General features: G+C 48.1%; 6 protein-coding genes across 6 annotated transcripts; 2 read left to right on the top strand and 4 right to left on the bottom strand.

The window, feature by feature from the left end:
* Positions 1-1,179: 1,179 nt before the first annotated feature.
* N7471_009781 (isocitrate lyase/PEP mutase family protein) lies at positions 1,180-1,965 on the top strand (the record flags this gene model as incomplete). The annotated part of the gene is made up of 1 exon (XM_057282500.1): positions 1,180-1,965. The coding sequence occupies one exon, from the start codon at positions 1,180-1,182 to the stop codon at positions 1,963-1,965; it is 786 nt and encodes a 261-aa protein (XP_057133383.1).
* A 220-nt stretch (positions 1,966-2,185) lies between these two features.
* On the bottom strand, positions 2,186-4,697 carry N7471_009780 (Mg2+ transporter protein CorA-like/Zinc transport protein ZntB; the record flags this gene model as incomplete). The annotated part of the gene is made up of 4 exons (XM_057282499.1): positions 2,186-2,341; positions 2,410-2,553; positions 3,929-4,099; positions 4,173-4,697. The coding sequence occupies 4 exons, from the start codon at positions 4,695-4,697 to the stop codon at positions 2,186-2,188; spliced, it is 996 nt and encodes a 331-aa protein (XP_057133382.1).
* A 1,020-nt stretch (positions 4,698-5,717) lies between these two features.
* On the bottom strand, positions 5,718-7,140 carry N7471_009779 (putative C2H2 finger domain protein; the record flags this gene model as incomplete). Its single annotated transcript, XM_057282498.1, has 3 exons — positions 5,718-6,488; positions 6,539-6,678; positions 6,729-7,140. 3 exons carry the CDS (start codon positions 7,138-7,140, stop codon positions 5,718-5,720), a joined length of 1,323 nt encoding a protein of 440 aa, XP_057133381.1.
* A 559-nt stretch (positions 7,141-7,699) lies between these two features.
* On the top strand, positions 7,700-9,579 carry N7471_009778 (uncharacterized protein; the record flags this gene model as incomplete). The annotated part of the gene is made up of 2 exons (XM_057282497.1): positions 7,700-7,993; positions 9,254-9,579. Exons 1-2 carry the CDS (start codon positions 7,747-7,749, stop codon positions 9,577-9,579), a joined length of 573 nt encoding a protein of 190 aa, XP_057133380.1. The 5' UTR covers positions 7,700-7,746.
* A 2,607-nt stretch (positions 9,580-12,186) lies between these two features.
* N7471_009777 (glycosyltransferase family 31 protein) lies at positions 12,187-13,605 on the bottom strand (the record flags this gene model as incomplete). Its single annotated transcript, XM_057282496.1, has 1 exon — positions 12,187-13,605. One exon carries the CDS (start codon positions 13,603-13,605, stop codon positions 12,187-12,189), a length of 1,419 nt encoding a protein of 472 aa, XP_057133379.1.
* A 1,408-nt stretch (positions 13,606-15,013) lies between these two features.
* Positions 15,014-15,515, bottom strand: N7471_009776 (uncharacterized protein; the record flags this gene model as incomplete). The annotated part of the gene is made up of 3 exons (XM_057282495.1): positions 15,014-15,193; positions 15,242-15,321; positions 15,473-15,515. 3 exons carry the CDS (start codon positions 15,513-15,515, stop codon positions 15,014-15,016), a joined length of 303 nt encoding a protein of 100 aa, XP_057133378.1.
* Positions 15,516-15,592: the final 77 nt, after the last annotated feature.

Here is a 15,592-nt window from a genome sequence, read left to right as displayed (position 1 = left end):
TACCGAAGCGGGTGCGGTCGGGTTTATTTGACTTCGATATAGATTAAAGGTGACTATGTATTTGTTGCTGAAAGAGAACTCTGAATGAGAACACTGAATGACCTGGTCTAATGCTTTGGTTTATAAAAAGAACATCTGAAACGAAAACCCTGGGAAAAACATTCCATTCACAGTCGATCACCCGGGTACTCACTAGTTCACTTATTTTACTGAGATACCTAAGGAATGCCACAGCTTTGCCCCTCGTTCATATGCACCCAGGCACGGATATCCAACCCGAAAGAACCCAGTTCAGGTGTGTTACCGTTCAATGTTTCGCCCTACATCGGACTAGTGGACTTGCTACGGACTCTTACTCCTTTTGATATAGGCTAGCGAGAAACGGGGCCAATTCCTCGTACCACATGTTATCGGGCTCCTATTTTGATTACAAAGTATTTTAGCCTTCTAACCTTGAAACATGACATGACTTAAGTGTTCTGTTGTACGGTGAATCAACAGAGAGGTCTATGACATCTCCAGGGTGTAGGGTAAATTCCACCTGGCGTAGTTCCTCTTGCTTATTGGATCTTCGGTTTCACAGCTGCATGGAAGGTCCATTATGCATCCCAATGGAGCAATGGAGAGCAAGCCATCAGGCTCCGGGGTGTATATTGTATTACGCCCTTTTTATTTTATTTTATTTTTACTCTTTCTGTACCTTTGCAGTTTCGCCCCCATCTTGGGTGCTGGACTGGTCAAGTCAAGTCGATCCCGATCAATCAAATACATTATGTGGCAAACCTGAATCAGATCAAGTTACATTGAGAGTTCTCCGTAAGCAGTGCCGAGTAATGACCTGCATGGTCTCAAGTGTAATTCTTCATAAGCTGGAGAGGGGAATACCGTGGATCCCTTGCGCCATTCGGCTTATTCTCCAACTGTCTAGTCTAAGACAAGGGGAAATAATAATCCCCATTGTCTGCCTTGCTCTTCGATCTGCGTAGATCCGTGCAGAACCGCTCCGAAAATCCCCTCCGTCATCGTTTCTATAACCTCGTATCCAATGACTCAACATCTTCAAAGTTCAAAGTTGATAATGCATTAAAGTACTCCGTATATATATTTAGAAGAATTAATCTACGAATCCCTAATACCAGATATCCAATGTCCAAATCCTATACACAAAATCATCCCAAAATGCCAACCCAAAACGACATCGCCAAACACTTCCGCACCCTCCATCAACCCGGCAAACCCCTAATCCTAACAAACGTCTACGATGCCGCAACAGCCTCCATAATCGCCTCACTACCAACAGCACCCGCCATCGCAACAGCGTCCTATGCGATCGCCGCAACGATCGGCGTCGACGATAACGCCCTAACAAAAACCCAAAACCTGACCGCGATAGCCGCCATCGCCGCATCCGTCCGTGCTATCGACCCTACCAAACCACTCACCGTCGACGTGCAAGATGGACACGGTGATGCATCCGAACTGGCAGATACCATTAGGCAGGTCATCGCGCTAGGCGCTGTTGGTTGTAATCTCGAAGATATGGACGCGACTGGCGTGCTGTGGTCGGTGGATGAGTCTGCGGCGCGGGTTCGGGTTGCTGTTCAGGCGGCGAGGGAGGCCGGGGTTCCCGATTTCGTGGTTAATGCTAGGACCGATGTGTTGCTAACGGAGAATGGGACTGTTGAGGAGGCTATTGCGCGCGGGAGGGCGTTTTTGGAGGCTGGGGCTACTACAGTTTTTGTTTGGGGCGGACCTAGTGGGAGGGGTGTTTCGAGTGCGGAGGTGAGGAGATTGGTTGATGCCCTGGATGGCATGGTTAATGTGAAGATGAATTTGAGAGAGGGATTTCTGGGCGTAAAGGAGATTCGGGAGTTGGGCGTTGCGAGAATTAGTGTTGGGCCGGAGTTGTGGCGGACTGCTATGAAGGCGTTTACTGAGCGGGCTGAGCAATTGTTGGCTATGTGAGAACATACGTGGTTATGCTTCTCTAGACAAATCCATAAATATATTACGTGTGTCATAAGTTAGGCATTCAATCCCTTGACACAGTCATGCAGCCCAAAATAAACTGTCTGGCCTTAGTTCAATATAAACATTGAAGTCATTGATTGATTCCGAGTACACTTGCTGTAAGCATTCTGATATATCACGATCCTGCATCATCAAGTCCGGCTACAAATCCCATTTATGCAGGAATTCCCATAACAGCAGTGTTGATCGACAACGCAGGGACCATTATCTTCACTACAAAGCGGCCAATCATCATCCGTCGATCGGCATTTGTTAGCAGCACAGTAGCCCGAGCAGCATTGGTTGTTCGGCGTGCCAAACTCACAGGACGCTAGGATTAGTTAGAGTGAGGTACGTTACAGCATTTGCTGTGTTTAGATGTGGTCTCTCAATTCTTACAGTAGACTCCCGCGCAAGTGGGTGTTGGGACACAGGTTGTGATAGTCGTTGTCGAGGGCGAGACAAAGGTTGCTGTTGTGCATGTTTCGGTAAGGACGCAAGCGGGAGCACTGCCACATCCTCCTGCTGGACAAGCTGCTGCTTCTGTTTTGGAGGAAGATGTGGTTAGTAGGTTGGGATTGAATGTAGGCGTTGGTTGAAATACGTACGGCTCAAGGCGAGGTGAGCGAGGACAAGAACAAGAGCCTTATAGATATGCATCTTCCTGACTTAGATATTTAGGTCTTAGTCTCACGAGAACAAAGGGTGGCCGGTTGATTCAAGAGTATATTCAGTAAATTTGGAAGTAAAGACCTTTATCGGTCTTTATATACATACCACACAAGACACGAAAATGCCTAAAGCATCAAATTTCGAGCAAACCTTGGAACAAACGACCAGATGACTTGATACGAAGCCATCTACACCATTTGATAGTGATGTTTCAAGCTCAGACCGTTCGCCAGTACCCCAGACTTTCTATCTCTAGCGCGGTCGCTGCTCTCCCAACATCACATGAATACGAGGGTCAACACGAGGGGTTCAATAAACTCGAATTCAATTGGCTTTTATATGAGACATTATTCCTCATTCAAACCTATGCTTTATTGACTTTTGTTAGTGAGTATAGCAACGTGATCAACTAGCTGGATAAAGTTGCCGACTGGTAGAATCATTGCTTGGATTCGATCATTATATTTTCTCATCTCATACAAGAATAGGCAATAAATCTCATGTCACATGTCAGTATGTAGTGGATTATACCAAGCCTAAAAATAGGCCACTGCTGGATAGGAAAGGCAGTCTGCTTGTAATGTCCTGGCCAATTTCGCCATTGCCAGAATATTGGACAGAGAGCTGAAGGTCCATAACACATCGCCGAAGGCAAAGCTGCTTATCATTTTGCTGTTGAAAAAATATTCTGCAGATTCATGCGACAACTTGTAATAAATCTCGATGCACTGTATCACTCATGTTAGTAGTTGCGGGCATCAACGCGGCTCCAGGTAATGATGAGATTGCCTACGCTCAATATTCGATCCATATAACCCCAAAGCTTCTTCCAACACCTATGTACGACTTCCATATCCGCTTGAACAAAGGTTTGGGCAACAGCTTTAAATACGTCGAAAAGCGGACGAAGATTATTCTTCACCATGTTTTCCCATTCAAGTGAAGGACGTATGGCGTCCATATCGTGATCCTCCTCGAGTATGGTATGGAATCTTTCACTCTTAGCACCATCAGGACGTCCCCTAGTCCCATCAAGTCTGTGTTTCTTCATCTCGGATATATGATTTGATACGTCGTTTGATCGAGTACTTGTCAGATAAGGATGTCGACGCTCGAGTTCTTGCAACGTGCATTCGAACCCGCGCCGATAGAGGTATCTATGAATCCTCTGCCGCTTCCTTGCCATGGCTTTGTCGACTTGATTCAAGAGATGATACACCTTGACATGTGATTGACCATCACTTACACGACTAGTGCTATATGAAACCACATTCCATTTGAAGAATGGATGAATGATCGACGGCGCACTAGCAGGCGGCGGAGGGCTGAGGGAACCCGCGCTCTCGATGTTGTCCCTTGCTTCCACAAACTTGGATGTCGTCAGCGAAATGAACGCCTCGTTCTCGTTGGCTCCCGGCTGTTCGAAAGTTGGGTGCCTCGTACTTTGAATCGCCTCCTGCTCCCGAACTAAATGAACTCTTTGCTCTGACGAGCTTCTCTGTCGTTTTTCGTTGCACTTGATCTGCCCCTTCGGCCCCAGAATCTTCGGTTTCCGAAGAGGAATCGATAATGTAATGCTTAGATGGAATGACATTCTGTACATCGTTCACGACCTTGCCTATGATATTGCTTCCATGTTTGAATACTCTCTGGTTACTCCGGTGCGTTCCCCCTGTGCTGTTCTCAACACTAGAGTCGTCTGACTCATGTAAGCCTTTCCTATCTCGAACCAACAGCAGTTGGAGGTTGTCAAGGTCTTCACGCTCCATTAGATTCACCCATAGCTCAGGAGTGAGTATATCGCGGTCTTCTGTAAGGAGTTTGAAGTTGTCGTGAGTTATTTCCTCGTTTGGTGGTCTGGCTATGTTTGAAGCGTGTTTCATGAATTCCTGTGACACAATAACCAGCATCCAACCATTGATCGTGCTGGTGAGCCGTGAACTAATAAGCGCTACAGCAAGACTAAGGTGACTTTGAGCCTCATCGGCGAAATCTGTACATATAGTAACATCCATGGATATGTACATATGTAAGTATTCCTGTGGCATTTTAGAGGAAGGTACTATCTACACATCATTCAACCTAAGAAGACAAGAATAGTCGGCCGCTTATGCGGCCTTGTCAATCCGTCTTTTAGTAGTCTTTTATGGTAGTCTTTTCAAATGTCTTTTTAAATGTCTTTTTTGGTGGTATTGTCAAATTCTTCTCAATTATTCTTTTTGGATGTCTAGATATTTCTCTCCCTTCTCGGTTTGTTAAGGAGGGAGCAGAAAAAATTGGTAAGATGCTTAATTCGTAAAACGGATTTTTCTGCGTATAACCTTTGAAATGCGAGTTCAATGACTGTCTATTTTCATCGTTCTATTATACACAATACAAACGCTAGTGAACGACGACCTCATTTGAAAGTTGGTATTCGTCGAAGAGCAGCAAAAAAAAAGCAAAGGACACCGGAAACGACAGTCAAGAGAGTAATCCAAAACAAGCAATACAATAATTAGATGTATGAGACAATGAGAAGAGAAACGCAACAAAATGAACAAGCACGCATAACTAAATCCCAACCAGACACCAGCATCAGGAGTCTCCCTGAAACAAACCCAGACCATTTCCTGAACCCATCCATACCCAAGACAATCCTTAATCCAACCCTCTATCTATTCCATGGATGCAGTTCCTCATCTGATCGTGTCTCGGTAATGTCATCCGCAAGCATTTAACAAAAGAAAATTTGGGGGGGGGGGGGGGGGGGGGGGGTGGCAAGGGCGAGATGACATCTTGAAACAAAACAATAAATCGCAGATTTGGAAACACGATCAGACCGTCCGACTCCTTCCAGTGCGCTGGTTTCCCATCAATATAAGTACAAACAGAGAAGAAAATGCATGAAAACAAAGGAAATAAGAAATCAATCGAGAGGCACAGATGTATTCTCTCGTGGGAATCAAGGGGCTTATGCAATGAAGTTATTAAACAAAGGAAATAATGGAAAAATTCAAGCTGTTGCGAGACACTTGTATGGGTTGTGAATCGCATCATACAGCAGTGGACCATGAGTGGTCACCTCGGGGCTTCATTTCGTAGTTCTCCGGCTCGGTGCTGGTAGGCCGACGAATGGTAGAGTTTGGGAAGTACATGTGCGGTGGCATCGATGTCGGGTACGCGGGGCCAGTGGGTTCAGGGTAAGTGAAATCGTTGGCCGATCCGGGGGATGGCATGCTACCGTGAGACGGCGAGGCCCATCCAAGACTAGTCATGTGTGGACTGCCATTCACGCTATTGGGACGGTGATCACTGTTGGCCGGGGGCTCAAGAGGTTGAGGCGGAGCGTAGGGATGCGAGGTCATGGATGGCCGGGCGTGGGGCGCACTGCCGTAGCTGGACAGCGAAGGAGAGGTCGCAGTCGGGGAAGCCCGGGGGCTACCTTGGGGGAAATCTCCGCGCACATGAGGCGGGATAGGACCAGTGCCCATGTAGTAGTCGCCGGCAGAGCGGTGCATGTTCAGCGGCGGGAGCTCACCACCAGGCGACATGGACGGGTGCTGTGCAGGTGACGGTGTAGAATGAATGGAAGCGTGCTCGGAAAACATTCCTTCGCCAGGGCGTCCACGATCCTTATTTTGTCGCAACTGGGCCTCGGTTTCAGCAGCGGCTTCTTCGATGGTCCCGGTATGGTGATTTTGGTGGCGTGTCAACGTTGTACGACGCGTGAAGGTCTTCTGACAGTTGGCGTACGGGCATTTGTAGGGTCGCTTGCCGGAGTGGATGCGGCGATGTCTGGCCAGCGAAGACGAGTCGCTAAAGGGCTGAATAAATGTTAGATTTAGCCAGAACAAAAAAGAGGAAAGATACACACCTTGCCACATCTCTCACACATATGAGGCTTCTCTCCGGTGTGTACACGGGAGTGTACTGTCAAAGCCGAGCGTTGAATGAACTGCTTTCCACACCCCGGCCACTCGCAGGCGTGGGGTCTAACTCCGGTATGAATCCGCTCTAATAAATTGTTAGTGGCCGCATCTCCCAAATTTCTAAAGAATACATACCATGCCGAGCAAGGTCACTACGCCGTGCGAAGCCCTTGTTGCAGGTTGAGCAGTGGAAAGTCTTTGGTGGTGGTTCAATTCCTGTCCTTCCCTGTGGGACAGGTTCCTGCTGCATCTGGGGATCGCCAGCGTATCCCGCAGGAGGGTAGGCCATGTTTCGAGGGGTTGAGCCCGTGGGCTGTGCATAATAGAAGGAATCGGGAAGTCCAGTATCCATTTGCATGGGCGGGGGACCGTGAGGAGGGTATGCGTTGACAGGGTTGTCCGAGCCACCTGATTCGCTCTTCATGGTGGGCGAAGCTCCGGTGTGTAACTGTGCACTCTGTTGAAAGTACTGTTGTTGTAACTGCGCTTCGGCGGCGGCGGCGGCTGCAGCGGAGTTTTTCCTGTTCAGGATGGTCGTGAAGTCCATGACCCGACCCAGCAAGTAGTCAAGGGACTGCGGTCAAGGACTGCTTTCGAAGACGTCCTTCGGCAGACCTTCCGCGACCAGTATTCCGACGGAGTCCGATAGCTTATTGAATTCGAAGTCCTTTACGCGTGGGGACTGGTTGATATGAAGGGTTGAAGCCGTTGGGTGGGAGATTCGGGTCACAACTAGCAAGCTCTGCAAGTCGCGATATAGTCAGAACCAGTTTCTGGTGTAGTAAATCGAGCTCGATTCTGCAAAAAAACTCCGCGAGTGCGCAGCTCGTGGGAAGACCTTAGACCAGAAACTCACCCTAGGTGAACCTGTATTACACGTTGTGTCGTGGACAGTCGCTCAGCGAAGAATGGGACGGGGTAAATTCTCCACTTTTCTGCAGTGGAATGCAAGGTTGCGTAAGAGGTATCGAACGATGGGCTTTCTGCCAGAAAGCCAAGCTCGCCTCAGAGAATGATGTTGTGGTCGGCTAAAGGCGGAACGCGTGATCGTTTATCGGTGAAGGCGGAGAAAGGATAGATAGGTCTACTATCCCTGTGAAGGTTCCTATGCGAAAAAAAAGTCGATGGTCAGCATGAAACGAATATCAAGACGATGGTTGCGATTCCGACTTATTTCCACCACAGTGGTGTGAGCTCGTTATCTTCTCGCGCCGCGGTCCTCGGTCAGGGAGACCAGTCACACACGCTGAGTTCCAGGGAAACGATAAAAGACTGCGAGACAAACACATATGGGGAAATTGTCCGTGTTCACGAAACCCAAGATGACAGCGCAGGCGAAGAGGGTTGGGCAGCCAAGGTGAATCGGCGAGATGCGTCATCACTGGCAAATCGCGGTGAAGGTAAGGAGTGAAGCAAAAACACACCTTTTTGATGGAAGCTCAAGGGTCCAAGATAGAGCAGAGTCGAGGGCGAAAGAAAGAGGTTCGAGGGAATTAGGAATTCGCGCAGACCGGTTTAAGTGGGGTTAGGGGAAATAGGTAGAGAGACAAAGAGATAAGAAGATTGAAGAAAAGAAGAAAGGAAAGCGAAGGGTTAAAGAGTAGAGGATGAGAAAGGGGGGGGGGGAGAAATAGGAAATATGATTATTACATATTTAGGTGATTTAGGTGTGGTAGGTGCCACTGTCTGCATCTTCGTACATCATATTTATTTACTTTGTTATTTTGGTTTTGGTTATTTATTCAGTATTGTTTTAGTGTATTATTATCTCAGTTTCAAAATCTTCCTTTTTATATAGATATTCCAACTACCATACAGAGTATACAATAATATACGGAGTAGCCATTCCAAGGTTACCTAGGTATACTCCTATATAACACACATCCACCCTCTCCTAAACTCAACTCCCTTTCTAGAAGGGCTAGTTCTCCTAGTCGGACCCAGCGAAGCCCGCTAGAAGGAAACCTGGCCGCACCAGAAGGATCCACAACGTGCCCTTCTCCCCGTGCGAAAATGGATACGAAAGGCCGATCCGAACCTGAATTTCCTTATTATTATCCTTGATATAGCCTCCTGAAATTTATCTCTGGAACACCCTGTAGTATGACGTTTATTCCCCAGACCATGCCCCTAACTAAGGATAGGATCAGACTAACAGGGAACTAATGTAGGCGTTAATAAAGTCCCATACACACAGTATGAAAGGGGGCCCGAACTATGACCCCTGAAGCTAAAAAGAAAATACATGCATTTCTCATCTGCCGGATTTTGCGATAAAAACACAAAGGGAAAAATAAGAAAGAAAAAAAAAAGCCGAAAAAAAAAAAGAAACAGGAGACCTCGGTGATCAACGGCGACATGCAGGTTTCGCATGGTGCGACACATTGAGTGATATACTTATTTTTATACGATCTGAAGGAGATTACCTCGATAGTCTACCCCGACTATTGTTAGCCGAATACATCGCAAAATCGAGATTGACCTTCTAGAAGGTTTCCACTATCACGATGGTAACCTTTCCTGTACTCCGTACCTCACGCAGCATATATGGGTTACACTGTTGGTAGGACGAACTCACTTCGACTTTCTATTCTCACCCTTCTGTTTCCCCTCTTCTTTTCTTAGGTTTCTTAGGTGCCTGGACTCTGACAATCCTGCAGTGGAGCTAATCCGGTCTGCATCGGTAATTACCCATACCCATCTCATTCGCCCCTTTTCCCTTCCGGGGGCACTAGAAGGCACCGGCTGGCTTCAGCCTCTGGGAACCCACTCCACTGCCACAAAAGACGGCACGGATGGCTCTGCCAAGCCTTCTCCTTACCTTCCAGAAGGCCGCCAGAAGGATTTTGGAACATCCGTAGAAGCCGTGGAAGCCGTGAAAGAAGAAAAAAAGACATGCGCGGCCCCCATCCTGCGCACGGTTCGGAGCCTTACCAGGAGATCCTCTCTGAGCCTGTGCACTATACCCTTCACATCGAGGGATTAATGTAGAAAAAAATAAACAGAGCCCAACATGTATCTGCCTAGAAACAAAATAAAATAAAACATAAAAAAAGGGGGGGGTTGGGCACCAGGATGACTGGTCGAGTCATCTCCTGCCCAGGTGACTTTTCAGGGCTATTCCTCTTCATTGGTGTACCGTCTATCCTCTAACGCTCTCTCTCTCTCACACACCTACCGTTCTCAGCCCCTCACCAAGCTAACGCACACCCTGGCGCCCGTGACGAAAGTGACGACACCCATCATCCTGCATACTGCACTTACCAGGTTTGGTCTCAACCCGGGTCCTGCGGGGAGTTGCGGAGATTATCTCCCCTCTACAATACTTTGTAAATACCATGCGGATCCGTGGAAAGCCGAAGAAACACGGTGCTGGCATTTTAGGGATTTGATGAACCAATGACTGGCGAGATGATTTATTATAGTTCGCCGTTGACTATTTTCCTTGATTTTTGGGCAATCGCCAATAAACAGAAACCGAAGGCGGGTTAGGCCGACGCACATTGGATGGACACGGGGCGATTCCCACATGGTTGTGGCTGAGACGTGTCTTGGTGTATCATGTCCGCGCTAGTCTCCATATTTCTATTAGTAGAACATTTCCTTCAGCCTGTAGGCTGCCCCTGGGATGGAGCATGTCGTGTACAGGTCAGTTTTGGTGTGTTTTATGGCTGCTAGGTTGGTTTCTGACAAATTAGGTGGAATTTTACCTCCCCGGGGCGCATAGGGGTGTAACTCTTGCATATCGACCTTAGAATATCAGACACGCCCTATTTTGTTGTACAACCTACATAACCAGACGTAAGCAGATAGTTACATATACCAAGAGAAAAAATTAATATCCACAAAATCCAGGAACAGCCGCTGACGCTATGACCAAAAGGCCCATTTTTCTGTTTCTTCTGTCGCAGATTCCACTCTGATGTCACCTTTCTCCCGGGGAAATTGAGCACTGGCCCACTGATGTGCCTAACTCATCACACCAAGGTAAATAGTCACAGATAAGTCAACACTAGCTCGTCTCAGCCTGCTGCGCCAGTCTAACTGCAGAAAATCTGCTATCCCTGGTAACATCCAAATATACTCCGTACTAAACAGGTGGCGCAGAAGCTAATGCAGATGACCCTAAAGCATTGCGTTGCACAATATGCCCCATGCTCCACTGAGAGCTGACTCCGTATAAAGGAAATGTGTTGTAGATAGATACGGGCGATGTAGACTGAAACAGCACGGCTTTAAATCACATCTCTTATTCTAGTCTTCACTGCCCTCCGAATACTCAACTTTGCGTATGTGGTTCTGTTTGATGGATCTTGATCCAGGTTGTCGGTCACTGTCAATAGGCAGTCTCCGTTTCCCACTGTCCTTGATGATTAACTTGCACCGAATTACCCTACAACATAGTCCTAACTGCTTACTGCCTACTGCTTACTTCTTACTCCACTTGGTCTCACATCCGTTATATTGTGGTATCTCGATCGACATTCAACGCCGATCGATCTTCAGGGGTTCCATAGGATCTTCGCTGGGCCACGGTATTCCCCTATTCCGTACGGAGTACTTCGTACTAAATTTTACTACAAGCCGTTATTATCTCCGATAAATAGTGGTCAGATAGTACCCCGTGTGTTCGCGAATTTGAGGAATAAATCCGCGAGAGGGGTTGTGTTTATTTCTCGATTTTGTAGCTCTAGGCTGGCATATAGAATATGCATATGTATCTATGGCATCTTGGGTGCTTTGTTTTAGTCTATTGTTTTAGTTGTGGGGTTTAACAAGCCTGATCAATGTTGGGGAACTGGTTCTTGAAAATATATATATTGAGTAGCGCTGTAGAGAAGATAAAAAACTGCAAACCACATGTTTGGCACCTGCCTATACGCTAGTCATAAAAGACCAAGAAGTATCCATATCCACATGGGGATATGCAAGGGACTGCCCAGGTGGGTTATTCATCAGTTCCATGGTACGGCATAATGTCTATCGGTGAGCTATGGCCTCTAGAAATTTGGCAGCCTTGCTTGCCATGGTAGATAGGCGGGTCATACCCACCTGTCCGCTTTCTTCTTCCTTGCTCTTTGCTTTATCTGCATATCCACCATCACTGTCCTCTACAGATATTTAAATCTGTGCTTTGCAGATATCTGTACCTACTCTTATATTGGAAAGGCTCAAATGAGTAGATCAGTGCGAGTGCGAATGATGAAGCCGTTACCCAAATCCGAACCAAAACTGTCTGTGTCTGTGCTGGAACAGTCAGTCGAGACCCATCAAGACCAAGCAGCCTACGGAGTACTCGAGAAGATCGTTCCTCGGAACTATATGTTCAACAGCTACAATTTTGAAGCATAAGAGGTAATCCAAAACTTCCATATCACATTATTCAACTCATTAGAGTGGACAGAAGTTGTATCTATCATCTATAAACAACGAAACGAAACGAAACTCCATGCAAAGTGGCATTCCTTTACCCATGCGCCCATGCGCCTGAAAGAGGGCTTATTGATCCAGCAGACCGCCGGGGCCCGGAGACCATAAAAAGGAGCCCACCCGTACACGTGGTGTACATGTACGAGGCGAAACAAAACAATATTTATCCCTTGCGCCATGACAGCTCCAAGATTTGATCACCATTCTTCTCATCGCGCATGACATACCACTGAGTGACACGGTCGTTCTCGTGGACGGCATCCTGCAACTGGAAGGACCTTTTGTGCTCATCCTTGCGGCGGAGGGGACCCAATTCGTGCAGGTAAGATTCGTCATTGGCGCCATTGTGGGAGTCCCAGGTCTGCTCCATGGCGATGTCGTCCTGGTCTGGGTCGGCGTGATACTTGATGACCGAAAACCCGTTCGTCAGGATCCAGCCGTCGCCAAAGTGCCACTTGCGGAGGAGGCAGCTGTCGCCGCATAGCTCGGCAACCACCGCTAGCTTCGGCATGTCGGCGTGGAACCAGGACTTCCAGTGGTGCACTGTGAGTGGGGGCTCGCGGCCGGACTCGAAGAATCCAGAGGCGTCATGCATCAGGTCCAATTGCCGCAGGCGGTGGTCCACTGTCAGCCGGGTCTGGGTGTAGCGGTAGACGCAGATGGCGATGCGGCGATCGCCTGAGAAGTCCATCGCAGAGCACTTGTCATAGACGTTGGTAATTTCGTCCAAGAGGGGTTTCGACAAGAAGACGCCCGCGCCTCCAAACCCAATCATTCCGAATGCCGCAATCTGCGGAACAGACTCCGACAATCCGCCAATATACATGGAGGTGGTGTGGTCGTATTTAGCGAGTGCATCCACCAGTCTGGGCATGGACATGAAGAATGTGTCGTCGTCGATAATACAGCCCCATCGGGTTGATTCCCGAGCATTCTCCTTCAAAAGAGGGATAAGTGCGAAGTATCGGTTGAGGTAGTCATCTTCCGCCTCTGTGATGTGGAGGTTGACCCCTAGAGAGTCGGCCTTGGCTAAGACATCCCGGACTCCGTTTTCCGAGTGATCCGGTTCGATCAGTGCGAAAATGCGACTGCGCGAGTATCCAGCCCAGTGAGCGAATGCATTCAGAGACTCATTCAATCTCTCGACACTGGTCGCGACTCCAAAATCAATGTGTGACGCGTCCGCCAATTTCGGCGGCTTGGGGACCCGCAAGGTCACTGGTGTGGGAATTGAGCACCCGTCCGCCTCAGTACCCCTTGGTACTTCCAAGAATGGCTGTTCAAGCCACTGCGTGTAGGGCACTGGCTCGTCCGTCATATTGATTATGATTTCTCGACGGGTGTATTGGGCGACTTTGAGAACGTCCATGGATGCCAATTTATCGTAATCGAGATCGCACGAGACATCGGGGGCGAGGGTGATGTTGGCAGCTGTCTGCAGCGGCAGCTTCACTGGCTCGACCGAAGGCCATAATACGGTGGCAAATCCTACCACGAACAGGAAGACAACTCCAAACCGCACCACCTTTTTCCAGGCCCATGACGCCCCGGGAACAGACCCATCTCGGGCGTTGAATATCATATTTTGTGTTGTGAGATTGTGTCGGGTTCTACCGCATTGCGGAGACAAGAATTGGGTCTAGAACACAATCAAGGGCCCACGGTCGCAGGCGAATGAAAGTGTTATATAAGTATGCCCAGGTGGTTTTGGGGGGGGGGTGGAGAAGGGTAAGAGGAAGACGAAGAAGAAGAAGGAGAAGAAAGTGAAAAGAACGGGAACACAAGGGTTAAAGGAAGATCATGGTTCCATGGTATGAAAAATGGCCAGGGACAATTCTCCAAGGGGCCTGAGAGACGATCAATGACGTTGAAGGGATCCATTTGGCGGAAGTCACGTGCCCTCGTGTAGTAGGATTTGGTTCCCACTGTAACTTCAAGGGAAATTATATCCAGTCCTGGAGGTAGCTGATAAAAGGATAAAAGGGACAACACGGTTCTATGACCATTACTCCATTCTGGTACTATCCAATATGATGGGTAGCCAACTCTCAAAAGGAGTGTACCAAGGTACAGAGCACAGAGTACAGGAGTACAGCTCTGCCAATGCCAAGACCTCCTAAGCAATGATCCCGTCTTCTCACTCGTCTCTGATTCCTCCGGTCCCCACATCCGCGCGTCCTCTACCCGTGTGCTAATTCCTGTCCAAATGGCTTTCACAGCCAAGACACTACTTGGCTCTAGATAAGCACCACAATGGAGTACAACGGAGTAATGTCCGGACTGCCATTATTGTACTCCGTACTCGATAACAATTGGCATTTGTGATATGGTCATTTAGAGCCCGGCACAACTTGGTTCACCCACGCACTGCCGCTACGCTCTCAGCCCCACTGTCTTGATTGAAGATCCTTAAGTGATATTCAAGTCTCTTACTCTTTTCTCACAAAAATCTTTGAGGCATTGCCAATTTGTACTTTCATACTCCGTACTCCGTACTGTACATCGTATGGGGCCGAGCCGACCCAGCCCCCAATAATGCCAATACCAAAGGGGTTTACTCTCGCAGAAGAAAACCTAGTCTACCTTGCGCATTGTTTGTGTGAATATTTCTTGTTCCTCTCCGGATTTCATCGTCCTGGCACTGGGCATTTCACTCCAATCAGCTAGAGGCTTACGCGTCGGTCGGACAGTTTCCTTCGACGTTGCTATCCCTAGGATACCATGACTCTAACGTGTCGTTCATTGAAAAGAACCGCCAGGCCCAAGAGTTCGCGTGGGATAAACTGAGCTTCGACCTCCTTCAAAACCTGGGAATTATCTGTATAGATGGGGATGCTCTCATCTTTGATATGAACTAAGAGGAAGACCTCATACTCGCCACGGGAGTGTAACGACAGCTCTATGACAAGAAACCGGTCATTCTGTCTAAGGTTATCGGTCCATTCCATGTCATGCCACGCACGTGGGATGATAGCTGACCGTGGTTCGTACTACAAGCTATGCGGCAAAGAGGCAGGTCGATCGCGAGGGAGGATGCGTGCAGAAAAGCGAGAGCAGACTGGTAGGGTGTGCAGGAGCGCTAATTGATCTCGTTTAGGCAGATATATTAGGGCATTCCTCCTTAAGCACCGTGACTGAAGTGATTCACAGTTGATCTCGTTCCAATTGACCTAGAGGCGGAGGCGGCGTGGGTGGTATTACTCTCGGCCCGTACGCACCCAATCGAGAAAAGCGATCGGAACAGACATATCCGTCGAGCCTGTAGCCAGATGCCATCCGAGCAAGGTTGAAAGGAAATCTATTGACTTGTTAAAGATGTCTTGAGTATTTCGGGGAGCTAGAAATGACCTTTTTGAAGACTTGGATAGATAGAGACCATGTCTTGGGTACTCGAGCGGCTCAGAGTCTTTTCTCGCGGGCCCTCACATACGCGAAAGCTTCCTACAAACTGTTCGCGCCACTGGTGACTATTTTATTCTGGATAGGTGTCATACATGACAGGGATCGCGGGGAATTAATTCATCTATTTAAATTATATACATACACTCTTCCTTGTTCAAGTTTTCTAG

Source organism: Penicillium samsonianum (assembly GCF_028829775.1).
Source record: "Penicillium samsonianum strain IBT 33392 chromosome Unknown utg000005l_segment0_segment0, whole genome shotgun sequence".
NCBI lineage: Eukaryota > Fungi > Ascomycota > Eurotiomycetes > Eurotiales > Aspergillaceae > Penicillium > Penicillium samsonianum.
The sequence above is the reverse complement of the archived record's forward strand: the minus strand, read 5'-3'. Positions and strand labels throughout refer to the sequence as shown.